At 37.9% G+C, this 27,885-nt stretch overlaps 1 protein-coding gene across 1 annotated transcript in view; it reads left to right on the top strand.

Moving 5' to 3' along the window:
• LOC126187998 (kynurenine 3-monooxygenase-like) overlaps window positions 1-27,423 on the top strand; it is a 183,445-nt gene extending 156,022 nt beyond the window's left edge. Inside the window, exons 9-11 of the mRNA XM_049929407.1 lie at window positions 10,668-10,808; window positions 10,905-11,066; window positions 26,892-27,423. Of these exons, the coding sequence (XP_049785364.1) occupies window positions 10,668-10,808; window positions 10,905-11,066; window positions 26,892-27,017 (429 nt within the window). The 3' untranslated portion in view covers window positions 27,018-27,423. The remainder of the gene's footprint in view (window positions 1-10,667; window positions 10,809-10,904; window positions 11,067-26,891) is intronic.
• The last annotated feature ends 462 nt before the right edge of the window (window positions 27,424-27,885 follow it).

Here is a 27,885-nt window from a genome sequence, read left to right as displayed (position 1 = left end):
AGTTAGGTAGGAGGTGAGGAAACTTGGATTTCATGGTCGAGCAGCTGCTCATAAGCCACACATCATGCTGGTAAATGCCAAACAATGCCTTGCTTGGTGTAAGGAGTGTAAACATTGGATGATTGAACAGTGGTAAAACGTTGTGTGGAGTGACAAATCGTGGTACACAATGTGGTGATCTGATGGCAGGGTGTGGGTATGGTGAATGCCCGGTGGATGTCATCTGCCAGCATGTTAGTGCCAACACTAAAATTCGGAGGCAGTGGTGTTATGGTGTGGTCATGTTTTTCATGAAAGGGGCTTGCATCCCTTGTTGTTTTGCATTTCACTATCACAGCACAGGCCTACACTGATGTCTTAAGCACCTTCTTGCTTCCCACTGTTGAGCAATTCGGGGATGGTGATTGCATCTCTCAACACGATCGAGCATCTGTTCATAATGCACGGCCAGGGGCAGAGTAGTTACATGACAATAACATCCTTGTAATGGACTGGCCTACACAGAGGCCTGACCTGAAACCTATAGAACACCTTTGGGATGTTTTGGAATGCCGACTTCATATGAGGCCTCATCGACCAACATCAATACCTCTCCTCAGTGCAGCACTCTGTGAAAAATGGGCTGCCATTCCCCAAGAAACCTTCCAGCACATGATTGAAAGTATGCCTGCCAGAGTGGAAGCTGTCATCAAGGTTAAGGGTGGGCCAACACCGTATTGAATTCCAGCATTACTGATGGAGGGTGCCACGAACTTGTAAGTCATTTTCAGCCAGGTGTCTGTATACTTTTGATCACATAGTGTTTTTATTGCAACCAAAATAAAAAGATTTTTTGTTTATTTATTTATTTATTTATAAATCTGAAGTAGTTAAGTTTCTGTGGTCCATTTTATTCTCTATTTAGCAAAGCTTAATTTAATGAGGAGTGGATGCAGAAGCAGCTGGGCATGCCCCTAGCTCTGAAGTCATTTCCCAAATTCCTGTCATCCACTCATCACAAAACTCTTTCACATAGGCTGGAATACCAATTTCCCACATACTTACAGCAGTAGGGCCTTTGATGGCCTTCTTATGGCACAGTAGGTTCGCAGGAAGTGAAGGGTTTGGCAGTATACATGAACAATGCTAAACCTTGGCAGAACTTCATTCACAGTGTTCTTGCCAATGAAATGAAAGTTCCTGAATCTCAGAGCCTGAGATTGACACAACCAGTTCACTTGCAGACAATATGTCACAATAGTTCTCAAGACTTCAGTCAATATTGTCAGTTAACAATCAGACAGTCTTTGTGTTTTTGGAGACAGTCACACCAAGGGAATTTCTCAAGAAATGCAAATCAACAGAAAATCATCAACAGTTACAGTTATGATTAAACCACATTCTGGTTTCAAAGAAGTGATGAAAAACATTGTAAAATATAACTATGTCAGGTGGCAGGCCACTGTAAAAATGGATTACAATTTCCATGTAATATAATGGGGATAATCTATACTTGTCAGTTATACAATAACAGCAGCAACAATGGTCATTTTATGTGTGAATCAGTCTGCAGCAGCACCTGTGATCTGGATGATGGACTAAATAAATCTTTGATTCATGATAAGATAGGTTTTCCCATAGATGTGTAAGCATGTCATTGCTTGTGGACACCATTTTTCCTTCTCTGGCCTTAACACATTGACTTCCACATGGTTAGTGAAGGCTGTTTCACTGCCAGGACAGGCCAAGTGCACAGCTCTTTGCATATGACACTTCTGTGGCCACCACCATACACACAGCATCAGGCATGTGGTTCTGCTATGGCTGCTGATGGTCACATGGCAGTCACCATGTGTATTATTTATTTTATTCACCATTCAAAAGATCACACATGTGATATAGTATTTGTCATTAGAATGTTTGTATGTAACACATGATAACAACCATAACATAATAAACAAGCAAAGCAAATTACATACCCATAGTGCTTAAATCGAGAACAAACACTTAATATACAGAAAAACATAGGGCATTAACTGCGCCTTATACACCAACTATATTGAGAACATTTAACAGAGTTTCTATAAATATTTCATAATTTGAAAATAAATTTAAATTTATTTAAATTATTGAAAGCAAGTAAAGGTTTCAATTTATTGTCTGTGACAGATATTCATTGACACAGTAGAAGCATTTATCAATCAGGTATTTTTTTACTTCATGCTTGAATTTACTTTTGTCTTCCAGCACTTCAATTTGGATGGAAGTGCATTTAAAAGCTTTATGCCTAAGTGGCATACATCATTCTCTCTTCTGGTTTTTGCCACACAGGAAATGTGGAACTCTTTACAATGTATTGTGTTGTGATTGTGGCAGCTAGAGTTTGTTTGGAGATTACAATGATTTTTGCAGATCATTCCCAGGCATTTGAAGATCTGTGTAGATGGTAGTGTTAGTATCTTTAGCTGTGTAAATAAGCGTGTACAGTGTGTTTGTGGTATGTGTGAGTCATGAAATGAATAGCTCTTTTTTGTATAATAAAATTTTCTTTTAAGCTTGACTTGGTTTTGCCCCAAAAACTTATGCTGTAGCTTGCAACTGACTGGAAACAGCCGAAGTACACAGTCCTAGTACATTCTGGGCTGCATAATATGGATATTATTCTTAAGGCAAAACATGCTTAACTGACTTTCTCAATAAGATACATGACATATTCATTCCAGTTTAAATGTTGTTGGGTTCACATCATCAGAAACTTTGCGGTACACGCCATTTCTCCCCCCCCCCCCCCCCCCCCCCCCCAGCGTCATGCACATGCTTTTTTCCCCAGCGTCATGCACATATGCACATGCTTTCCTCTTGATGCTTACTTCCATACTATATAAAGTTAGTTCTTTTTTGTATTTAAAGTCTGCTTATTTGAATAAAATGATGACTGTAACTATGAGAGCACTTTTTTCTACTGTAGTACACAATGATTCTTTTATATTGCTAATTGACTTGACAGTTGTCATCTGAAAACAACAGAATTTTATCTGGAACCTGTATACCATTGATATAAATTAGAAATAGCAACAGACCCAGTATGCTGCCCTGTGGAACGCCTATTTCAGTTAGTTTTCATTCTGATACAAGTTTAAAATTATGAAAATTGTGAGATGACATCAGCTCAACAACTTGTGACCCGTTTTGCAAGTGGGATTCAAACCATTTTTTGTCAGTACCCCTAATGCCTATTGCCTCAAGTTTCCCTAGTAGTAGCTTGGGAGAAATTTAAATTAATTCCAACAACATGTTTATTTAACTCCAGATTTCGTACTGTTTCTGTTGTGTAATCAAAGATGGGTGTTTCTGTACTGTAAATTGCTCAAAAACCATGTTCACTGTTATTTATTAGTTTATGTTTTTCTAGGAATTGTAAGGACAGATCAACAAGTGATTTTACTATAAACCATAAAGGGCATATCATGAAATGTCAATGTCAGATTGCAAATGCTTTAAACGAGTACTTTTCTTCTGTTGGAAAATCTGTCAATGACCATTTTAAGAATCTTCAGCATAGATATAGGGGCATTACAACAAACAAAGCATATACTTGGCCCCAACCAATAGTAAGGAAGTCAAAAACATAGTAATGTCGTTAAAAAATACAAAATCAGCAGGCTATGATGGCTTGTCTATCACTACACTGAAAAGATGCATAGACATCATATCTGATGCCATGGCCACAGCAGTAAATGATGTAATTGCATCAGGTTGTTTCCCAGATAGTCTAAAGACAGCACAAGTAACCCCGATTAACAAGAAAGGTGATAAATCTAAAATTGAAAACTACCGCCCCATCTCAATCTTACTTGCATATTCTAAGGTAGTTGAGAAAGTTATTTATACTAGACTAATGACATTCCTGAGTCAACACAATTTAATATTTGAAAATCAGAATGGCTTTATGAAAAACAAGTCAACATCAGTAGCAGCAGCACAATTAATAGACAAAGTAATAACAGCCATAGAGAACAAGGAGTATGTAACTGGAGTGTTCCTTGATATAGAAAAAGTTTTTGATTGTGTCAACATCACCATATTACTTGACAAGCTGTGGAACCTGGGTATCTGAGGAACTGGCTATGAGCTAATAAAATCGTATATGAGCAACAGAAAACAATTTGTCTTGCTTAAAACAAACAGTGGGTCTTACAAATCTAAAATTACTGATATCAAATATGGAGTGGCTCAAGGTTCTGTCTTGGGACCCCTTCTTTTCTTGATTTACGTTAATGATATGCAGTATTGTTCTCCTAACTGTACAAAATTATTGTAACAGATGACACATCAATAGTGTGTAAACAAAAAGACTATGAGAGTCTGGGGATACTGTGCAACAGTGTAACTAATGAAATAGTCAAGTATTTTAATGAAAGTCATCTAAATGTAAGTGCTTCAAAGACTGCAATGATGGAATTTAACACAAGGAAACAAATAGAATTTGACATTAAATTATCCATAGGAAATGACATTGTAAAAAAGGAAAAATGGACAAAGTTCTTGGGAATTACAATCCAAGACAGCCTCAAATGGGACATGCATATTGATTCCTTAGCATGTAAGCTGTCGAAGAATGTGTTTGCTATAAATATGATTGGCAAATATTGCAAGGACATGTGTGTTCTAAAAACTGCTTATCATGCCCTATTCTACTCAAATTCAAACTATGCTGTAGAAATATGGGGTGCAACAATTCTAGCCAACCTAAGCACATTATTAATACTACAGAAAATAGTTATCAGAATTATTTATGGTGCCAAACCTTGAGAATCATGTCGGAATCTGTTCCCAAAATTAGGTGTGCTTACCATTATAGGTGTATACATATCGAAAGTTATATTGCTTGTGAAAACAATAAATCCAAATTTCAACTGTGACCTGCACCAGTACGATACAAGGCAAAAGTTCAGATACCATGTAAATAGCCACAGATCAGCTTTATATGAAAAAAATGCACTTCATGCTGGGCTGAAGCTAGCCAATGCCCTACCAAAAAGTCTCACAACCCTTCCTACTAACAAATTAAAAGATCAGCTAAAAAGAATTCTGATTGAAAACCCTTTTTATTCCCTAGACGAGTATTATATCTGTATGCAAAGTGCTTCATAAGTATGTCAAGCTCATAGTTTTAAGTAACCTACAACTAATAAAATGTTGATAAAAACAATATTTGTAATATTTTGATTGTATACTACCAAATGTAAAATCCATCAAAATGTAAAATTTATTAATACAAACAAACCTTTAGTTTGTAATTTATAAACTGACGTATTCAGAAGAATAATCTGTATGACGTCCTGAAACTGTATTATTTCTAGTGATTGTATTTGATTATTCTATGTTGAATAAATATTATTATTATTAGATATTTTGCAACACTGATTTTAATTAATGCCTCAAGTATTTTACAAAAAGCCAGGAGAAGTAATATAGGTTGGTAATTTTCTATTTTGTGTCCATCACCATTTTTGTATAGTGGCATGACTTTAGAGATTTTAAGCCTATCAGGAAATATTCCTTCACTAAAAGGTAAGTTTGCTACATGCAATATAGGTTTGACTCTACATGATTCAGTTTTCTTACTTAAATATTTTCTTCATTACTGATAGTTCATCCAGCCTGGATGACATTTTGGATTTCAAGCTTTTAATAACTTTTAGTACTTCATATTCATCTGTTGAAATTGCCGCCATACTGATATTTACCATTGGAGCCATCACTGTTGGTTGTTGTTTATACAGGCTACATAAAGTATGGGGAATATTTACAAAATAATTGTTTACATGTCAGTTATGACTTCTTTTCCTGTGGAGGTATTTTCCTTATTTTAGAGATTAATTTCCTGTTCCTTAGTTCATCCCCCTGTTTCCTTTTTTATAATTTCGCACATCATTTTGTAGGTCCTCACATACTCAACAAACTGCAGATCATGACAAGTTTTTAGCTTAAACTTAATATTTTCATGGTTTCATGTGACTTTTTAATTCCTGGTGTAATCCAGGAATTTGACACTTTGGATCCAGATGAACTGTAACTCATAAGTTTTTTCAGGAAACACATTTCAAAGTTTGTCATGAAAGTGGAAGCAAATATATTGTAAGCATCATTTGTGTTTGTTTGTACCAAGACTTCTGACCAAACTTCATTTTTTAAGATGCTTTTGAACTGGTTACAATTTTCAGTAGAGGAAAATTGTTTGTACTCGTTTTGTAGTATAGTTTTCTTCTTAGTAGTTGCAGTGAGATTAAGGATTGCTGAGTTATGATCCAATAATCCTTTATTTTCCCATTTGTTACTGTCACTTCATTTTTGACCACATTGCACAAGACGTTATCTATTAAACTTTCACTGGAGTGTGTTGTTCTAGTGGGATCTGATATGTGGAGAAACATGTTGAAACTTTTTAATATGTCTACAAACTTGTTTTTTTACTGAACTTTGGACCAAGAGATTAATAGTAATTTTACCACAAAGAATTATGCTAGAGTTCTCATTAGAGAAAGTGTTGAGGAATACTTCCAATTTCTTAAGAAAGACTTCAGTGTCCCCAGATGGTGATCTCTAAACTGCTGCAACAATTATTTTCTTCTTTAAAATATACAACTGAACAGCTACTGCTTCAAAAACCTTTTCAATGTTTAATGATTTAGCCTCAGATTTTAAATTTAATTTAAGTTTGGGATCTAGATAAATACATACACCACCACCTTTGGTGGTTAGCCTACAGAATGGACTGCAAGTTTATACTGGCTTAAATTTATGTTGTTTAATCCATTGTCCTTACACCAGTGTTGCTGTCTCAAGTTTAACATTCTTATTTTTAAGACACTGAAAATTCAAACTCATAATCTTTAGAGGACCTGAACGATCTGCCAGTCCTATATGTTTACACTCTGTTACTACAATCTCTTACTCCTTTTACAGTTCTCATACCTTGTTGTAGATCCCTCTGCTTGCAAACATTTAACTATTTCCCAGTTCATTGTTTGGCCCCAGCAAAAGTCCTGGCTTCACAATGGTGGGTGTCTGCTTCTGGGTTGACAACTGCTGCTGATGTGTGCTGTTGCTGTGAATGCCAATGACTTTGGTTGGTTTGTTGTTGATCTTGTAACTACTGCTACTGATGTTGGTTCTGCTGCAGCTGTTAATATTGGTTCTGTAGAAGTTTCCTCTGTTGCTACTGTCATCTGGATAGCTGATCAGAGTGCTACTGCTATTTGTGCTGGTGACGATGGTGTTATTCATATTGGAGATTTGTACCACCCCAGTTCATTGACTGTCATTTTGTAATTACTTGTAATTGATTCCCTTATTAAGTTTCCTAACCTGGCCTTCCCATTACTGTTTAAGTGAAGCCCATGAGTAGTAAAACATTCTCTATCAAATGTGCTTGAATCATTTAATTGCACATTACTGAAAACCCTACAGTGACTTCTAAGATTAGCACTAATTTTGTGAATTTCCTTATTTCCACAAGGCCATTCAGATAGATCATGCCTGTGGGCAAAGTTTACAAGTATAATATTTGTATTTGATTGTTGAGCAAAAGACTCAAGAGCTGTTTATACATTTTCATAGTATTATTTCTGTAAATGTCTTTTGCTCCAGCAAATATTACAGCGCTGTCCCACCTGACATAGTTATATTTTACAATGTTTTTCATCACTTCTTTGAAACCAGAATGTGGTTTAATCATAACTGTCACTGTTGGTGATTTACTGTTGACTTGCATTTCTTGAGAAATTCCCTTGGTGTGACTGTCTCCAAAAACATTGATTTTTGTTTCTTTCTTCTTTGTAACACAGATCAGTTCTTGTTGCCAGGATGAGATTTTTACTCTGCAGCGGAGTGTGCCCTGATATGAAACTTTCTGGGAGATTAAAACTGTGTGCTAGACTGAGACTCGAACTCAGGACCTTTGCCTTTCACGGGCAAGTGCTCTAACAACTGAGCTACTCAAGCAGGACTCACGCCCCGTCCTCACAGCTTTACTTCTGCCAGTACCTCATCTCCTACCTCCCAACCTTTACAGAAGCGCTCCTACGAACCCTGCAGAACTAGCACTCCTGAAAGAAAGGACATTGCAGAAACATGGCTTTGCCACAGCCTGGGGGATGTTTCCAGAATGAGATACTTCACTCTGCAGCGGAGTGTGCACTGATATGTAACTTCCTGGCAGATTAAAACTGTATGCCGGACCGAGACTCGAACTCAGGCCAGACTGAGACTCAAACTCAGGATCTTTGCCTTTCGCGGGCAAGTGCTCTACCAACTGAGCTACCCAAGCACAACTCACACCCCATCCTCACAGCTTTACTTCTGCCAGTACCTCGTCTCCTATCTCCCAACTTTACAGAAGCTCTCCTGCAAACCCTGCAGAACTAGCACTCCTTTCTTTCATGAGTGCTAGTTCTGCAGGGTTTGCAGGAGAGCTTCTGTAAAGTTTGAGAGGTAGGAGATGAGGTACTGGCAGAAGTAAAGCTGTGGGGACAGGGCGTGAGTTGTGCTTGGGTAGCTCAGTTGGTAGAGCATTTGCCCGCGAACGGCAAAGGTCTCAAGTTCGAGTCTTGGTCCAGCACACAGTTTTAATCTGCCAGGAAGTTTCCATTCTTGTTTATTTTCACATTCACTGTTTTTTTGTTTACCAAACTGAGTCAGTTCTCAAAAATGAATTTGAAGTGATGTTGTTTGTTTGCTGTGTTTTCTTTCACCTGTTCATGAATCGGAATGTAGGGGAAACTATACTTTCATTACTGCTAATTTCACAGCACTGTTCTTGGACTTCTAGAGCAGCAAATTTATTTGTCACATTTACAGATTTTGCACACATATTACGTATGGCATTTAGTGAGACACTCTTTGTAGGTTAACGTCAAGTATCGTCATTGTTGATGTCCCAATCACTGAAATGGTGGAGATCTTGTGGAAGCAGTTGCATATTTTTCATGTAGGGTGCTGTGTTAAGCACTGAATACCTCCTAGACAGTCTAAACAATAATGGTACTGTATTTCTGTAGTATAAATTAGGGAACCTCTGTCAGAAAGGTTGTCCTAAACATTCATGGCTGTGGTGCGTAACTGCATGAAGTGTCAGTGCACATGGATTGCTCTGTATTTCAGATATTGCATTTTATATTTTACTAAAAATGTTTACATTTTACAAGTATATTAATCAGGTCCTGATAAATGTCCAATAACAATTCACTAGCTATTTTTGCAAATTTTGTATAGTGAAAGTGAATTTGGAATACACAGTGTGGCTCAAGAGTCTGATATATATTTTTGTAACCACTGGAGCCAGAAAGATGGGGACAAAGTCTTTCTTCACTGTGAACTGTATTCTTATTTATGATCACTATTTAGATAATTTAGGAAGCCAATGAGTTATTTTCCACAGTGACTGTCTTCAGTGGTGGTGTCACTGGGATGTTTGTATCACATTCTGCCTGTGTACTTTTAAGGTGATCAGCTTATAACTTATTCTCCAGGTACTTCTGGGGGAGGGGGGTTCAACTCTTAAGATTTCTCCAAGACATAGTTTCCATTTGGTCAGAGGATTCTGTATTTCTTGTTTAACAACTTACCCTAAATCAAGCTTGAAAAAGCTTTGATATATCAAAGAAAAATGAGTCAAATTATGTGAGATGATAGTTTAGTAAAATCTTCATAAATAATTACACCTCACTGAAACTCTTACAGTTTTCATTTGATCTGAGCCTCAGTTTCTTGAATGGCTCAGCAAATTTAGGAACCCTAATGTAACACCAATGGTTTCCCTTCTGCAACTGTAGACTACGACTAAATATTTCTCAGAACAACATTTCAATGAATTCCCAGCCAATGATGAAGACAACTATAATACTGGAACTGCCACATACTAGAAAATATCAGAAAAGCATAAGAATTACACAAGTGAATCCTATCTCTATGTTTGATGGAAAATCTATAAGCACAGTACCTGGAGAAGGTATGCAGTGTTCATTTCTTTTTACTATGGATGATAGCTGCAAGATGTCAAGCTGCTAATACATAGACAAAAGGTCTGAGAACTCGTCTCTCAGTTTATAAATGGACAAACGCAAAGATGTTAATGTTCTGCATGGCTTGATTTTTACTGTGAAGGTTAACCTGGAGTAGCCCAATGGATAAGACATGGGTAATAAGTGTAAATTTAGTCCATTAGACATCCCAATTCAGCCATCCTCAGAAATTGTTCTGTGGTTTTCTTGTATAATTTCAGAAAATGATACATGATTCCTCCAACAAGCATATGCATTTCTTTCCTTAATTTAGCTCTCTATAAGGTAGGGCACTGATTTTAAGGGCATTATTGTTTTGTTAATTATACACATGCAACCAATTTCCAGATACTTGTGGGCCACAAGCATTGCACAGTACTCATGTTCTCCAACAAGACTGCAGTGTTTCGAGAAAACAATCTGGAAAGACACACAACTAGTGCTATTCTGCCATGGTTTGCAGAGTATGGTGATAAATTTCCTATGGTCTGGGCAGTCACTTGCTTCATAGTCACCGAGTTCTTGTCATTAATTTTAACTGCATGGATTATTTCTGGTTTGATTTAAGGCACACAATACTTTGTTCTGTTGCATACACTGATTTTAAATCGTCATATTTTTCAGGGTTTTGAAGATTGCTTAATCCTGGACAACTTGATGCAACAGTACAATGAAGATTTCTCTAAAGTTCTTCCTAAATATTCAGAGATAAGAAACAAAGATGCAGAAGCAATCTGTGATCTAGCAATGTACAATTACTATGAAGTAAGTTACACTTGTATAAAATATCCAGCTTTGGTAAACTTCAGTAAACACATATGTCTAAAATGAAAGTGAATTTCTTTTATTCCATTATTTCAGATGCGAGATCTAATGAACCACAAATCATTCTTATTGAGGAAGAAATTTGACAATGCACTCTACCAAATAATACCCAAACTATGGATTCCACTGTACATATCAGTTACATTTACTAGTGAAGGATACTCCTGGTGCCTCAAGAACAAATATTGGCAGGATAAGGTAATAGATTAAAAATACAATAGTTAAAAAACAGTGTCTAATTAATTTAAATGAAGTATAGTGAAAATCTAGACACTTTCACAGAGCAAAAAAAGCACCTGTGGAACATTTGGAAACATTGTTACAGACTTTCTCTTAAATGAACTTCAAAGGTGAATGGAAACAAAAAAGTGTAAGCCTTAAAATGTATTTCTTACCTTTCCATAATCAACTCTTCCTTCACTAAACCTATAAGCACACTTTACAAATCACAGTGGAGACCACTGTGGAGCATATTTTCCAATCTCACTGCTTATTGATTTTTCCCCTTGTAATTAATTAAATATAAGTTCCTATACTTACTGTGATTGCACCAATATTTTCATCATCCCTGTGGAACCAATGTACAAGGATGAAAGAGAGGATAATTGCTACACGAGAAGTTTTACAGCAACACTAAAATACTGCATGATGACTGATGCTTGAAATTTTATGAGAAGATTTCCTGAGATAATTAGATATTGTCTTTATAATGCAGTATTGGTACACAAATTGAACAGACTACATTCCACTACAGGACATGACAAATTGGGCACAATTGACCTCCATTATTATTACAGCTTTATGTGGGAATGATACACTTAATCAGTGTTGCAAAGAGGAATCTGCAAGCTTTTTATAAGCTGCCTCTCACCTAAATAAAATACACTTTTGCAGTTTTTACTAGTTTCATAATAGCCTGCAGCTTTCTTCATCTACAACTGATCTCTCTTGACTTTCCCACTTCATATAATCACATGACTGGTTCCAGTGTAACTTTTCAATGCTATAATCTAAATTTTATCAAGGGGAGATACTATGAAACAATTACATCAAGAAAATTTGTGTGTTTGTGATATAACTGACTGAATTCAGTAGTTTATGTCTGCAACAAATGACATTATCTGCATGAATACCAAGCATGCAATATAATATGTATTAGAGTATGGATCAATTCTTATTAAAGAGAAATGGAGTTGAGCTATGGACACAAGGATACAAAATAGTGAGAAAACTGTTTACTTTAAATGGGAGCAAATGGAAAGGCATGGACTGAAGAGGAGGGGCAGTGAGTGAAGGAAGAGAAAGAACAAAGCAGGAGGACATCAGGGAAGACAGTGCTGGCATGGAACACAAGAATAAGCGAGACTACAGGCAAAAGCTCAAAGGTCTAGAGAGAAAGATAAGAAAAAGTTCTGTGAGGGTGGTTTGATAAGTCTAGTAAATTTCCATGAAAGAATGAATCATTTTTGTTGGACTTTCATGGTTGGTAATCTTGACTATTCCAAAGATCATATAAAGAATTTTAAAATGTACCACACACAGTTCATTGAAGAGAGCTACCTAAATTTTTCAGTATGTCTACTGCAACTGAAAATGGAAAAAAACTGAGTTTTGTGCTGTTATTAAACATTTTCATTTGAACAGTTGGACTACTGCACAAATCAAATCAGAATTGGGCAAAGTTCAGGCAGACTCTGTGCCATCATTGAAGACCATTTACTTTTAGATCAATGATTTTAAATAAGGCTTAACAAGAACTGAAGTGTGCTCCAGCTTTCCAGTTGAGGTCAACACCAAGGAGGCCATTTTCAAAATCCGTTATATGGTACAGTAAGATTGCTGAATAAAGACTATGAGATTGTTGAGACTGTAGGCACCTTAACTGAGCAAGTGCACAGTATCCTGCATGGAGAATTGGTTATGAAAAAGCTGTGTGCTTGGTGGGTGCCATGATTGCTCACAAACAACCAAAAAAAGCATCCGGCACATTTTGACACAATGTCTGGTGATGTTTAATCTCACTCCACAAGACTTTTTGTCCTGATTTGTGACTGTTGTTGAAACAATCCATTATTACACACCAGAGCCAAAACAGCAGTCAAAACAATGGACAAAGTCTAGTAAAATTACACCGAAGAAGGCAAAGACCATTTTGTCAGCAGTAAGGTGATGCCCACTGTTTTTTTGGGACTCCCAAGGACTACTCCTTATAGATGACCTGAAAAAGGCAGAATCATAACTGCACCCAATTATGCTTCATTGTTGGATTGTCTGAACTAGCATTAACTGATGAAAGACCAAGGGTGGCACACAAAAAAGCCGTCTTTCACCACGATAATGCGCCATCCCACACATCAGTTATAACAATGGGGTAAGTGTATGAACTGGGCAGTTAATTGGTTCCTCATTTGCCCTGTTCATCAGACTTATCCCCAAGTGACTGCTTCCTGTTCAATAACTTAAAACGTTTGCTTGATGGGAAGAAATTTTTGTCAAATGAGAACTGATAGTTGCAGTCAATGAGTATTTTGAGGAGTTTGAGAGAACCTATTTTTTTGATGGTGTACCAAGTTAATCAAGTGTATATCCATCAAAGGAGACTTTGTTGACAGGTAAGGTGAGTTATTTATGAAAAAACATTTTTTCTTGCTTTTTTATCATGCTTATCAAACCACACTTGTGGTTGAAGAGGAAGGATGGGGGTAGGAACGCAAAAGGGTGTGAGGATGGTGTGTGAAATGGGATGGAAATAGGAGAGGAGGAGGGGCAGTGGGGTGAAAGAAGCAAGGGGCAGCAGAGACTGAGGCCAATGGTCTTGGGGAATGAAGAATATGTTAAAGAGAGCATTTGTATCTGCAACAGTGGTGTAGGCTGTAAAGCAGAGACTGAAGTCTACCATATCATGTTGAACATCATGTCTGTACCATGTGGTGTAGGTGGCCAATTGCTACAGTTTGAAGGTGGCCAATCACTCAGGTGGATAATCTGTTCCTGATCATATTAAGATTGAGTGCAGTGAATTTGGTAAAAAGAGTGGTTTCTTACACAGCTGCCTTGCCTTTGATGAGGGTAGGACCCACTTGCTAACCTATACCATTTGGATTTTTCCTTCCAACCCCAGATTTCTTGGTTTGTTCAAGTGAGAACTTTCCAGCAACATAAAATTATGAACCAAAACTTTTGACCAACAAATTGGAATCTAGCAATGGTACAGGCTGCAAATCAGGAAATCCTCAGACTCCCCGTGCTACTTTTCTACTCTATCCAAACTCAGCCACTAGAACCTACTCTTATCTCTTTCTCATACTCTGGATCCTCCATCTTTCTCCTGTAATTTTTTTTTCCTGGAAAGCAGCAAAAGAGTCAGGCCATGAAGAAACAGATTCTAAGATTGAAAGCATGAATCTGGCAAAACACAGTAAAATCAAAGAAAACAAACATTGCAAAAATGAAAAATAAAATCAGAAGCAAAAGTAAAGCCAAGAAAGATGCAGAATTAGTAGGGGAGAGAGTTGTACCTAGGAACACTTTTCAGTCTTTCACTTCTTACCAGCCCTATAACAGATGTTTCATATATTTTCCTACTTCATTTTGAACTGACAGCATTCTCTTTACATGCAACATGGTCTTGTTCTGAAAATACAAAAATTACTCTGAAAAAATAAACTTTCCTAATATCGAAATGTGTTTCAAGGTGCATCATGATCAGAAACCTAGGAGTGTGTGTTCTATTCAAATTTAAAAAGATTTCAATTAAAAAAATCTTGTCAATATGTATTTAATAGCCTGTGTGTTACATCTTTGATCTACTACATACCAATTATCAGACAAGACTGCCACCAGCTGTAGTGTCAAGAGGATGTGGTGGGGCGGGGAGGGAGGGGGAGGAGGGGAGGACAATGCGGCGTAGAAAAAAACAGTTACAAGTTAAAACCATTTTGAAGTAGAAGCTACTGGCAAATAAAAATTTCCATTTCCAAGGCAAGAAAAATTATTGAGATATTAAAGCAACCCAATTTGTTTGCAAAATATCATGTGTTCCATGGTAGATGACCTTCTTACAATTCAGGGTGCAAGGTAGTGCATGACTGACAAAGCACGGCTTATTTGTCCACCATGTATGTAACTAGTTTTAAAAATATACTGCATTTTACTCCCAAAAACTTCTGCAAGTGAAGAATTAATAGTATCCTCCAAATAGCTTTAATATATTATACAGCACATACGTATCCACAATAAAAGGAAAAGGATAGATTGTGACTTACCATAAAGATTACATATTGAGTTGCAAACAGACACAATGACGAGACTTACATATTTAGCTTTCAGCCAAAGCCTCCTGGAGAACGAAAAACACAAACACATTCATTCGCACAAGCAAGCACACCTCATGCCCACATGTCTACCGCTTCTGGCAGCTCAGTCCAGAATGTAACTGTCACACTGAATGAAAGCAACAATCTGGAGGGGGTGGGGGAAGAGAAGAGAGAGCAGAGTATGGGTGGGGAGAGATAAAAGTGGTGTAGATGGAGATCTGACAAGACTGCCACCAACTGCAGTGTCAAGAGGCTGTGGTGGGGCAGGGAGGGAGGGGGAGGAGGGGAGGACAATGGGGCATAGAAAACGAGAAGAGCAGGGAACAGGAAAGTCGGGCGGTTACATTGGCAGTGATCGGTGAACACTGAAGGTCATGGAACATGCATAGGGATGAGGTGATAGGACAGAGGGGTTAGAAACTTCTGAGTGGAAGGTGTGGGGACAGGAGGTTCCTGTAGGTTGAGGCTGGGATAATTTTGGGAAAGGAGATATTGTTTTAAGGATAACTCCCATCTGTGCATTTCAGAAAAGCTGATGGTGGAGAAGAGGATCCAGATAGCCTAGGCTGAATCAAGCACATTATGTCCAGCTGCATGTTGTGCCACATGGTGGTCTACTTTGCTCTTGGCCATGGTTTGGCAGTGGCCATTTATCCTGGTGGACAGCTGGATGATAGTCACACCAATGTAAAACTGTGCAATGATTGTAGGAGAGCTGATGTAATGACACGCTGCTTTCACAGCTGGCCCGGCCTGTAATGGTGTAGGATAAGCCTGTGACAGGACTGGAATAGGACGAGCTGGCTGGGTATATTGGGCAGGTCTTGCATCTGGGTGGGATTTGGAGTCGCTTAGGGATGGACCAGGATGTTGTGGAGGTTGGTTTGGCAATTGAACACCACTTTAGGAGAGTTGGGAATGATCTTGGGTAAGATGTTCCTCATTTCAGTTATTTGATTACCTATATCATCATGATAAATTCCATTACCTAGACCTTTTAATTACTTAGACTTCTAGTTTAAGTAAGTGCATCATTGTAATCAGGAAGCTAAATGTAAGAAAATGAGTTATATGCTTAAATGAGACTTTGTATAAATATTAATTTTACACATTCCTGCACAAAGTGCCTATTATGTGTGCAGCTGTATTAGATATAGAATGGAAGAATAGATATTCTGGGGAGCAGGAGACACAGCAGCTTAAATTCCAGCTTGCTATGTTTCACAGTATCCACTATGTCTGCTTGGCAGAGGGCCACATCATGACATACGGAGAGGGCTCTGCCAGCAGCGATTGAGCACACTGGATCTATCTGGCTGCAAATTGTGGCTCATGTCAACACAAATTACACCTGCTCCCTGGGTTCAGAGTCCGTCCCACATTCTTACAGGCATCTGGCAGCTTTGGTGAAGACAGTTAGCCTTGCTTGTTGGGTACAAGCAGAGCTAACATTTTGCAGCATTATTCCCAAAACTAGTCATGATCCTCTGGTTTGGAGCTGAGTGAAAGGCTCCAACCAGCGGCTCAGACAATTCTGTGATGACCTTGAAGGCAGGTATGTTGACTTCCACTAATGGATGGAGAATTGTAGGAGCCCCTTAATAGATCAGGCATGCACTACATGCAGGAAGCAGTTAGTAGGGCAGTGGAGTATGTCTGATATGTACATCTGGCCGTTTTAGAATAGAGGAATCCCTCTGCAGGCCCAATAAGATATATTCTGAATTCAGACAGGAAAGAATTCTATCCTCGTTAATTAAAGAGAGTAACATTGTTCATGGCAGATCAGAGAAAGAAAATATGAATCTAGTATTAGTTAACTGCAGGAGCATCTGTGCAAGTATCCCAGAACTAGTCTTGCTTATAAATGGTAATAATGCCCCCATAACACTTGGGACAGAAAGTTGGCTGAAACCAGCTATTACTAACAATACATTCTAAACTCCAAGTAGAATATATATTGTAGAAAAATGCAGGCATGTTACTAGTGATAAAAAATATGGTAATATCTAGTGAGATTAGCACAGATTCCAAATGTGTAAAGTGAGTATTAAATGTAATTCAAACATGGTCAGTCAATGCCTTAATAAACCACTTGTCTCTTGAGCTGTAGTGCCAGAACATTTAGGGGGAACCTGGAGAATATTTTACAAAAAAATTCTTGGCCATGTTGTAGTGTTAGGTGGAGATGTCAACTTATCACCTACAGACTGGGAGACTCAAGTGATTAGGGTGGCTAGCAGGGAAAGAAACTCTAGTGAAACTGTTCTAAATGCTTTACCTGAAAATCACCTAGAACAGTTAATCAGACAACTGAACTGCGAAGGTAACAGCACAGATCTGTTGGCAACAAACAGATGAGAACTCAGTGTAGAACATGGAATCAGTGACTGTAAGGCCATAAGCATATGGCTTTGAATATGACTACAAAGAAAGGTTGGAAGGTCTCCCTCCCTAGCAAGACAATAGGAAACAGATTTCAGATTACCTGAGTGGTCAGCATGAAAATCTCATCTCCAGCACTAAAAATGTTTAGTATCAATGGGTAAATTTCAAGAGTACAGTTGAAAGCACTTTATATAAATATGTGCTGAGAAAAGTTGGGAGGGATAAAGAAGATCTGCTGTGGTTCAACAGACATATTAGAAAGCTGCTACAAAAGCAACTAGAGCTTCAAATTTAAATGTAGCCAAAGCCTCATAGACACATAAAAACTGAATAACACCAAAATTTGTGTAAGGAGAGTCCTGCATGAAGCTTTCAATGAATTTGAAAGTAATATTCCATCTACTGACTTGACAGAAAATCCAAAGCAGTTTTGGTCTTACATTAAGTCAGTAAATGGAACAAAGGCAAATTTGTTCATCCTCTCGGATTCATGCACAAAGTTTGTCCAAGAATACAGTTGTCCTGTCAGCTACATCTCATATTGTTCTTGAAAAATCAGCAGACTACTGGCATATATAAGTAAGTAAGCTAGTTAGTTAGTTACATGCTCCATAGATCATTTGAATGATTCTCATATCAAAACGATGTGGAATGAGTTTACAACTGTTTATTCAGTTTAGTCTTGGTTAATGTGTATAGAGTTATGTGGTAGCAGGCAGATCTAAGTGGCATGCATGTGGCTGTAGTGTGCAAGGTATAGCACGAATAAACTTTGCATACCATGGCAGAAGTTGCCAAAGATGACCATCTTGTCTTATAGCACAGCCGAGTCAGTTCTTGTCAACAACCATGCAAGTGTGCTAGTGAGCGTGAGTGCACGACAATATAGCCACAGACATTAGCTCAGTCATCTGCCAGACACTTGCATACACTTGCACATAAGCTGCAAATTTCCTGTGTGAACATAAACATTGCATTTCCCTTACCACTGGAATTTTGTAAATTTTACTCAAATGATGAGTAATGAAAACAGATAAAAATTATTATTCTTGAATAACAAATAAAAATAGTTATTCAAAACATTTATTCATTATACATGAATAAAAAGTATCAACAATAACACATAAATTTGAGATCAATTATTGCTCGAATTCTTTGTCACTTAATAAGCAGATGTACTTTTCCTTGCTTTTAAATTAGTTTTCAACACAACTCTTCCTTCAATCTTCCCATCATTAAGTTTATTTACTCTTTGAAGATTTGCCACATATTCTTCAAATGCAAAGAGGATGTTGGTGTATTATATCTCCTGCAATCATTCTTATTTAAAGATAATAATATAAAATTTTCAAGTCACAAAAGTTGGGAATCATCAATTCTACTATAGTTTCTGGCAAGTATATTTATTTATTGAGTCATCTATCTTTAAGTATTTGCATGCAATTGATGCCATAATGAGTAATGTACAAGAGGTTTTATAAAGTATTATTGACATATTAGGAAACATACTTATGTACACTACCCCACCATACTACACGTAACTGAAGTACATGTAATGTAAGTACATACATAATAAAACAACATACGTTATATACAAAGATTTCTCCACATGATTGATAGTTAGATATGGCTCTAAATATAGGTAAGTTGCTTATTGAGGTTCACACAGTAAAAGAAATATGGCACACAAAAATTTCCCAGTGTGGTTAATAGTAAAACATTTGCTAACATTATTTAGTTACTTGTATATTCATTATATACATAAGAAAAATACCAGAAGGGATAAAAATGCATAAAAATAAGTTACAAGCAAACACTATTATGAATTATTTAGTAAAGCAGGTCAACTTTTTAACAGTTTTAAAATTCTTTAACATTTCCGAAATGAAGCCTGAGTATCACCAGAATGCATTTCAATTTATTACTTATTTAGTAGTAATTCTACCCACAACACATTTTGCAGACAGTATCCACATATAATACTGAATGTACACACAAAATTATAGCACTGTACGACACACAGTTCATAGTTCAGGAGATATGGCATCTATAGTTATGGGTTATAGCCCGAGTGAGGCTCAGGACTCATCTTGAAAGTGTCAAGAGGATAAAACATGTTCCCTTTTAGCCATTTTTGAGTGAAATAAGAAAATCAGCACGTACATGCACAAGCAATGTGCTGAAAAGCCTTAGCCTTTTTCGTATTTGCATTTTTTTAAAGTCAAGTAGAAGGTAAGTCTGTCTATAATGTTTGATGATTATTATCATTATGTACAAACTGCCTAAGGATTTTTTTAAGTACCAAAGGCAACTGCATCTAAAAAGAGATGGGACTGTCATTATCAGTAATTCTTTAGTCTCCATGGATGTTACTTTTTGTAATTTCAGAGATGCTCCTATGGCTTTCTTCTGCCAAATAAAAATTTTCCTGGCTCCTGGAGAATTACTCCATCAAAGAAAGCCATATCTTAGTTGGCAATTAAATAAGGCACAATAGGAGTTATTAACCTCTTTTTAAGAAAGTGATGTGTGTAATTTTTGGAGAAAGCTTTTGAGATCTGTAGTCTATGTGACTCGAGATCAACACTGCACAAAATGAAAAAAAATAAGGCTGCAAGAAATATCTACATTCTTTTCATAGTTAACAGCTAACTCATTGGCTTCAAACAACATTTTGAATAACCTGAGGTAATCTTTACTTTGCGTCTTTAGTTTATTTATGTCCTTTCCAGAATTTATGAAAGCAGTATCATCTGCATAAAGCAAGCATGTTGCTGCACAGGTGATTTACACTCCTGGAAATTGAAATAAGAACACCATGAATTCATTGTCCCAGGAAGGGGAAACTTTATTGACACATTCCTGGGGTCAGATACATCACATGATCACACTGACAGAACCACAGGCACATAGACACAGGCAACAGAGCATGCACAATGTCGGCACTAGTACAGTGTATATCCACCTTTCGCAGCAATGCAGGCTGCTATTCTCCCATGGAGACGATCATAGAGATGCTGGATGTAGTCCTGTGGAATGGCTTGCCATGCCATTTCCACCTGGCGCCTCAGTTGGACCAGCGTTCGTGCTGGACGTGCAGACCGCGTGAGACGACGCTTCATCCAGTCCCAAACATGCTCAATGGGGGACAGATCTGGAGATCTTGCTGGCCAGGGTAGTTGACTTACACCTTCTAGAGCATGTTGGGTGGCACGGGATACATGCGGACGTGCATTGTCCTGTTGGAACAGCAAGTTCCCTTGCCGGTCTAGGAATGGTAGAACGATGGGTTCAATGACGGTTTGGATGTACCGTGCACTATTCAGTGTCCCCTCGACGATCACCAGTGGCGTACGGCCAGTGTAGGAGATCGCTCCCCACACCATGATGCCGGGTGTTGGCCCTGTGTGCCTCGGTCGTATGCAGTCCTGATTGTGGCGCTCACCTGCATGGCGCCAAACACACATACGACCATCATTGGCACCAAGGCAGAAGCGACTCTCATCGCTGAAGACGACACGTCTCCATTCGTCCCTCCATTCACGCCTGTCGCGACACCACTGGAGGCGGGCTGCACGATGTTGGGGCGTGAGCGGAAGACGGCCTAACGGTGTGCGGGACCGTAGCCCAGCTTCATGGAGACGGTTGCGAATGGTCCTCGCCGATACCCCAGGAGCAACAGTGTCCCTAATTTGCTGGGAAGTGGCGGTGCGGTCCCCTACGGCACTGCGTAGGATCCTACGGTCTTGGCGTGCATCCGTGCGTCGCTGCAGTCCGGTCCCAGGTTGACGGGCACGTGCACCTTCCGCCGACCACTGGCGACAACATCGATGTACTGTGGAGACCTCACGCCCCACGTGTTGAGCAATTCGGCGGTACGTCCACCTGGCCTCCCGCATGCCCACTATACGCCCTCGCTCAAAGTCCGTCAACTGCACATACGGTTCACGTCCACACTGTCGCGGCATGCTACCAGTGTTAAAGGCTGCGATGGAGCTCCGTATGCCACGGCAAACTGGCTGACACTGACGGCGGCGGTGCACAAATGCTGCGCAGCTAGCGCCATTCGACGGCCAACACCGCGGTTCCTGGTGTGTCCGCTGTGCCGTGCGTGTGATCATTGCTTGTACAGCCCTCTCGCAGTGTCCGGAGCAAGTGTGGTGGGTGTGACACACCAGTGTCAATGTGTTCTTTTTTCCATTTCCAGGAGTGTATTAATATTATAAACAGTAGTGGTCCAAGTACTGATCTTTGGGGTACACCTCTAGTAACACTCAGAGACTGTGATTTTTAATAATTGCAGACCACAATTTGTTTCCCGTTACTGAGATAGTATTTAATGAGAGTGAGTTTCAGATCCCTAATGTCATAACACCATAGTTTCTCCAGTATTATTCTGAGGTCTACAAAGTCAAATGCCTTGCTCATGTCCACTTGTGTAGCTCTAGCAAACAGTTGGGATTCAAAAGAGTGTTGCACAAAAGAAATTTTCAATGGCTTTAACTGTTGATAACCGCAACTCAAAACAATACTGTTGATTAGCCAGTACATCGTGTTTTGAGAAATGTGTGCAAATTTGGTTTTGTGTACTATATTTGATTATTTTGGAGAAAACAGGTACCATAAAAAATTGAACAGTAATTTTTAGTGCAAGATTTATAACCATTTTTGTGAAATGGAATGACTACTGTCTTAATTAGGCATTCCGGAAGAACACCACTAATAAACATCTAGTTTATATATGCACAGAAAAGTAATGATATCAAGTCCATGTATCTCTAATCACTAATCTAGAGCCATTTAATTTTCTGTTAATTTAATTTCATCACGTACTTCCACTTTTCTCCAATTGCAAGTTGGTAAGCAGAATGCGAATTAGGTTTCGGCACGGGTGTCAAGCTCCTCTTATGAGGATGTAAGGATTTAGAGTTTGCAGCATTGATAAAAAAAGAGTTTAATCATCTGGAGTGATAACAACATGAGTTATAACTTTATTATTACTATTTTGTTGTGGTTTCATATTAGTTTCACCTACCAAACCACGTTCAAAATAAATTTTCTTATTACAGCATAGCATCATTTGAAACTCGTGACCCAATTTCTTTGGCTATTGTATAGTTTGTTGTGGGCTCCTATTGGTGATGGACAGCAATAACAGTGAACTACTTGCTTTTAAATTGTGATTAAGGCATTGGTGCAATCATTATAGCTGGTGTAGAAATACAAAAAAAGTCATCCACTCATCTCTTGACATTGTCTCGATAAAGTTTCTAGTGTGGTTCAATATTATGAACTCTTTTATGTACTCAAACCTAATGTCTCTTCTGAAATGTTTCAGTCTCAAAGTTCTATGTAACTGCATTTGTGCATGTAGGATCAGAAAACAATTTTAATGGAAAGCTTACTCAGAGTTAGTCCCAAAACACTTGCTGATGACTCTAAATGTCCAGCACCATTCCACAAACATCTTAGAAGACTTCAGATTTAAACTCTGTTGACATCAGTTATTGGCATCCACTGAGTTCTTCCTTTGTTCCTCCAGTTTGTAGCACTACAAACACAAACTAATTGCATAATTATATAAACAAGTCACCAATATCCAATCTTGGTGCAATGGAGGAAGGTATTGCAGATTAAGAGTTACTGTTGACTGCAATCTCATCTTTAGCTATTTACACAGAGTGCTTCTGCTTGTCAACAGTGGGAGGGGGGAAGTATTGGCAAGTGTGGAGTTCGTTGAATTAAGCTGCATCAGTAGTGTAACTTAGGGTGTGGAATTCATACAGGGACTTCTGGCAACATGACCTTAGTTTGCTGCCAGGCTGCTTTGAGTGCTGCAGATTTACCAATCCTTCATCATCTTCTTTTCTTATTGGATGATTTAAAGTCTTCCATATTTATTTTTGTTTCATAAAAACTTTGAGGTTTGCCGATGACAGTGTAATTCTGTCAGAGACAGCTAAGGACCTGGAAAAGCAGCTGAACGGAATGGACAGTGTTTTGAAAGGAGGATATAAGATGAACATCAACAAAAGCAAAACGAGAATAATGGAATGTAGTCAAATTAAATTGGGTGATGCTGAGGGAATTAGGTAAGGAAATGACACACTTAAAGTAGTAGACGAGTTTTGCTATTTGGGGAGCAAAATAACTGATGATGGTCGAAGTAGAGAGAATATAAAAAATAGACTGGCAATGGCAAGGAAAGTGTTTCTTAAGAAGAGAAATTTGTTATCATTGATTATAGATTTAAGTGTCAGGAAGTATTTTCTGAAAGTATTTGTATGGAGTGTAGCCCATGTATGGAAGTGAAACATGGATGATAAATGTTTAGAAAAGAAGAGAATAGAAGCTTTCAAAACGTGGTGCTACAGAAGAATGCTGAAAATTTGATGGGTAGATCATGTAACTAGTGAGGAGGTACTGAATAAAATTGGGGAGAAGAGAAATTTGTGGCACAACTTGACTAGAAGAAGGGGTTGGTTGGTAGGACATGTTCTGAGGCATCAAGGGACCACCAATTCAGTATTGGAGGGCAGTGTGGGTGGTATGAATCATAGAGGGAGACCAAGAGATGTATACACTAAGCAGATTAGGAAGGATGTAGGTTGCAGTAGATGCTTGGAAATGAAGAAGCTTGCACAGGATAGAGTAGCATGGAGAGCTGCATCAAATCAGTCTCAGGACTGAAGACCACAACAACAGCAGCAACAATTAACAGAAGCTGGTCTCATCAGATTGTGCTCCTGATTATGACTTCTTCTGGGTATTGCACTCTTTGAATTGCAATGTAAATATGTTTTTCCTCACATCCATTATACTAAGTGGAGTAAATGATTGCATATTTGTTTTTGTTTCATATAAAACGGCAGTTGGTTTGATCACATGGTGTCCTGTGGACTCAGGTATTTTGTCCCTGCTTACAAAATTGCTTGATTTAAATGCATTGTAAGTGAGTTGTTTGTGTTCTTTTTTTATTTTTGTTCACATCCATTTTTCATGGTTCCTCTCAGTTAATGGACAACTCCATGTTAGCAGATTGTGACAGAATTAGTATTCAACATTATTACATCTTGACACATAATGAGTATGTAATTCTCCTTTAAATGGTGTGGCTTCTTGTCACTGAGTATGCTCTGTAGTCATAGTGATACTACAAATCACACATTTCAGCAGAAATTAATGTACTAAAATCATCCTCCCACACAACTGAAAATTTAAAAGCATGCTTTCAGCACTGGATGTAGGCCTACTAGTGAATTCTATACAACATACAATCCCATATACAAACAAGCACTTCAGTTTAGAATATTTTGCTACCTGATGGTTCCTGAAACAACAACTACATTCTCTGCCACTAAGACTACAAAGCATACGAGTACTCAGTGCAAAAACCAACACTATTCAATGCTGAATTACATACTCATTCCATGACAAGATTTAATAAAGTTGAATACAATTTCTATCAAAAGGTGTTAAGTGGATTTCTCCCTTAAATGCAAGAATGTATGAAAAATTGATTGAACAAAAATAAAGTTGAATATGAGCAATATACTTATAACACAATAAAATCAAGCAGTTAACACTGAGATTTTTAAAATGTATATGAGTTCACAGAACAACATGTGATTAAATGAGCTTCTGTTTTATATAAAACAAATGTCTGCTTGTGTCTGTGTATATGCGGATGGATATGTGTGTGTGTTCAAGTGTATACCTGTCCCAAGATCACCTACAGGTGGTCTTGACCTGTCCTTTTCTCCCCCTAAGGTAAGTCTTTCCGCTCCCGGGATTGGAATGACTCCTCACCCTCTCCCTTAAAACCCACATCCTTTCATCTTTCCCTCTCCTTCCCTCTTTCCTGATGAAGCAACCGTTGGTTGCAAAAGCTTGAATTTTGTGTGTATGTTTGTGTGTCTATCAACCTGCCAGCACTTTCGTTTGGTAAGTCACATCATCTTTGTTTTTAGATAAAACAAGTATGGAGTTATTTACTCAACCCAATATTATGGATGAAGCAAAAATTGGCCAGAATGTGAGCAACATATTTACACTGCAATTCAAAAAGTGCAATACACAAAATACATGGTAATCAGGAACACATTATGATGAAAGCAGCTTCTATGTCACATCAGATGATTTTTAGATTTTGACGTGAGCTAAAGCACAATTGTTTTCCTTCATAATAGCCACAAAGTCAAACTGTAATACTGGATTTTACAAATAAAAAATTTTGCAGCCAAAGGGTGACCAAAATGCCATTCACACAATTTTACATGACTGTAAACCCTAGCTATGAGAAGTTAATCTTAGTTTTTGATTGAGATTTCTCCAGCGTAGAGAGTTACTCAAAAAGATCAAGACACATTCAAGTGATTGTAAAAATGTTTGTATTGAGGTTAGGTGCTGTATGTTTATATTTAGGAAAACAATGATTGAAGAAGTTCTTTGTGCCATGTTCACAAATGTTCAATGAGTTAACCAGAACCTGCATAGCACACATCCACTCTACAGTCCAGTTCTGCTCACACTCCCCCTAGTGTCCATATCAGAATCAGCCACAGCTGTCTTGATACATCCTCATAAGTCAGCACTGTTGTGGGAAAGTGGAAGTGTGTAAACAGTGTCTTTCTTGTAAATCCCCCCCAGGTAAATCTCACAGGGAGTCAGGTATGGGAGGACACGGTGCCCATGCCAGCAATGGGAGATTGCCATCTGATGCACGATAAAGCCAGCATCCTAATGGTCTGTGTCTGAGAACTCTTTGACATCACTAGGAAGTGCAATGGAGCTCTTGCAATTTCAGCATTAATTGCACAAAACGCCTTCTCCATTGGACTGGTAGCCTTGTTGCTGGAGATCAATGTAGCAAAAAAAACTTCCCGAGCTGCTGTTTCCATACATACCTGTGTTATCATGAAGTACCTAATCACAATGCAAACATGTCTTACTATCACCTGAAAGTATTTAGACCATTTTGAATAACCCTGTATTATTTTGTAGTCACAAAAATTTGTTGTTTGCAGGCATGGATTTTCATGCCATATTTTCTCATTTTCAGAGTTCAGTGCCGTACCATTTGGAGTGATGGTTTCATTCTCTGCTTCCATATCATAACCTGGGCTTTACACTCCTTATACAGGGGATACACAAGAGAAACCAAATTAGTTTTTTAACTTATTTATTCACATTTTAAGCACAAGACTTCAGTCCCCTTCATAGTACTCTTCACCTGCATTACTATACTTGTCTAATCTTTTATTCCAGGTAATGGTATAATACACTAATCTGTACTAATCAATTTTTGTTTTCATTCCAGGCAATACGTGCTGTTCTCGGGGTTTTTGGCATGATAATATTGTTAGTGGTAGTATTATTTATATTCTTTTTTATTCATGCTATTATTGAAACACCATGTAAACTTTTTATTGTACCAGAATTATGACACAATAATATCAGATTTCCAGGCAAAAATCTTGCACTGGCCAACAAACACTGCCAAATTCAACAAAGTCAAGTCTGTGATAATATATTATTTACACTGCCTCATATATCACCCCAAGTGATTCACTGACATGATTCTACTGTTCATGCACAACACATTCCCAACACAAAAAGCTCAGAATACAGCTCATTTATACAGTGTGTATTTATAGTGACATTTTCTTAATATTGTATATGTTTGATGATTTTTGTTAAATTTGAGGTAAATACATTGTTATTACTGTAATAAATCAATTCACCGAAAATACCATTTCTAAAATAATAAAGATTTTGGAAAAAAGGCATTCTGTTTAAGAAGATGGTGGCTTTGTTTATTTTTGACACAATCACATTTTATGACACAAACATAATTGTATTCATCCCACAATGGCAATGTTCTGATGCTAAAAAAGGAAAAATAAAAAGCTTAAAACAAGTAAAAATATTTTCACTAGGTCTACTTGTGAGTTGAATAAAATTCTATTAAAATACACATAGGTCATAACCATGGATGGCATTGGTTGAACAAATATTCATGTGCTGTCATACTAAACATAGTACCAAGAAATGAGGGAATTATAGACACAACTACATGTACTTTTATTTCCCTACTCTTCGTCCTAGATGCATGCATCCAGTGTGAGACAACCTTTACTTATGAAGACCATAAAACATGACAAATTTACAATAATATTTCTATCAGTTATTCATAAAATATAAAAATAGGCTACAGATTGTTAAAGCAGTAAAACCATATTCAAAACAGAGTAAAGTCTTTACAATAAAAGGAACAAAGGAGTAAACCTTATGGTACATATGTTAAAGGGTTG

Source organism: Schistocerca cancellata, chromosome 5 (assembly GCF_023864275.1).
Source record: "Schistocerca cancellata isolate TAMUIC-IGC-003103 chromosome 5, iqSchCanc2.1, whole genome shotgun sequence".
Lineage (NCBI taxonomy): Eukaryota > Metazoa > Arthropoda > Insecta > Orthoptera > Acrididae > Schistocerca > Schistocerca cancellata.
This window is presented reverse-complemented; position numbering and strand designations above follow the sequence as displayed.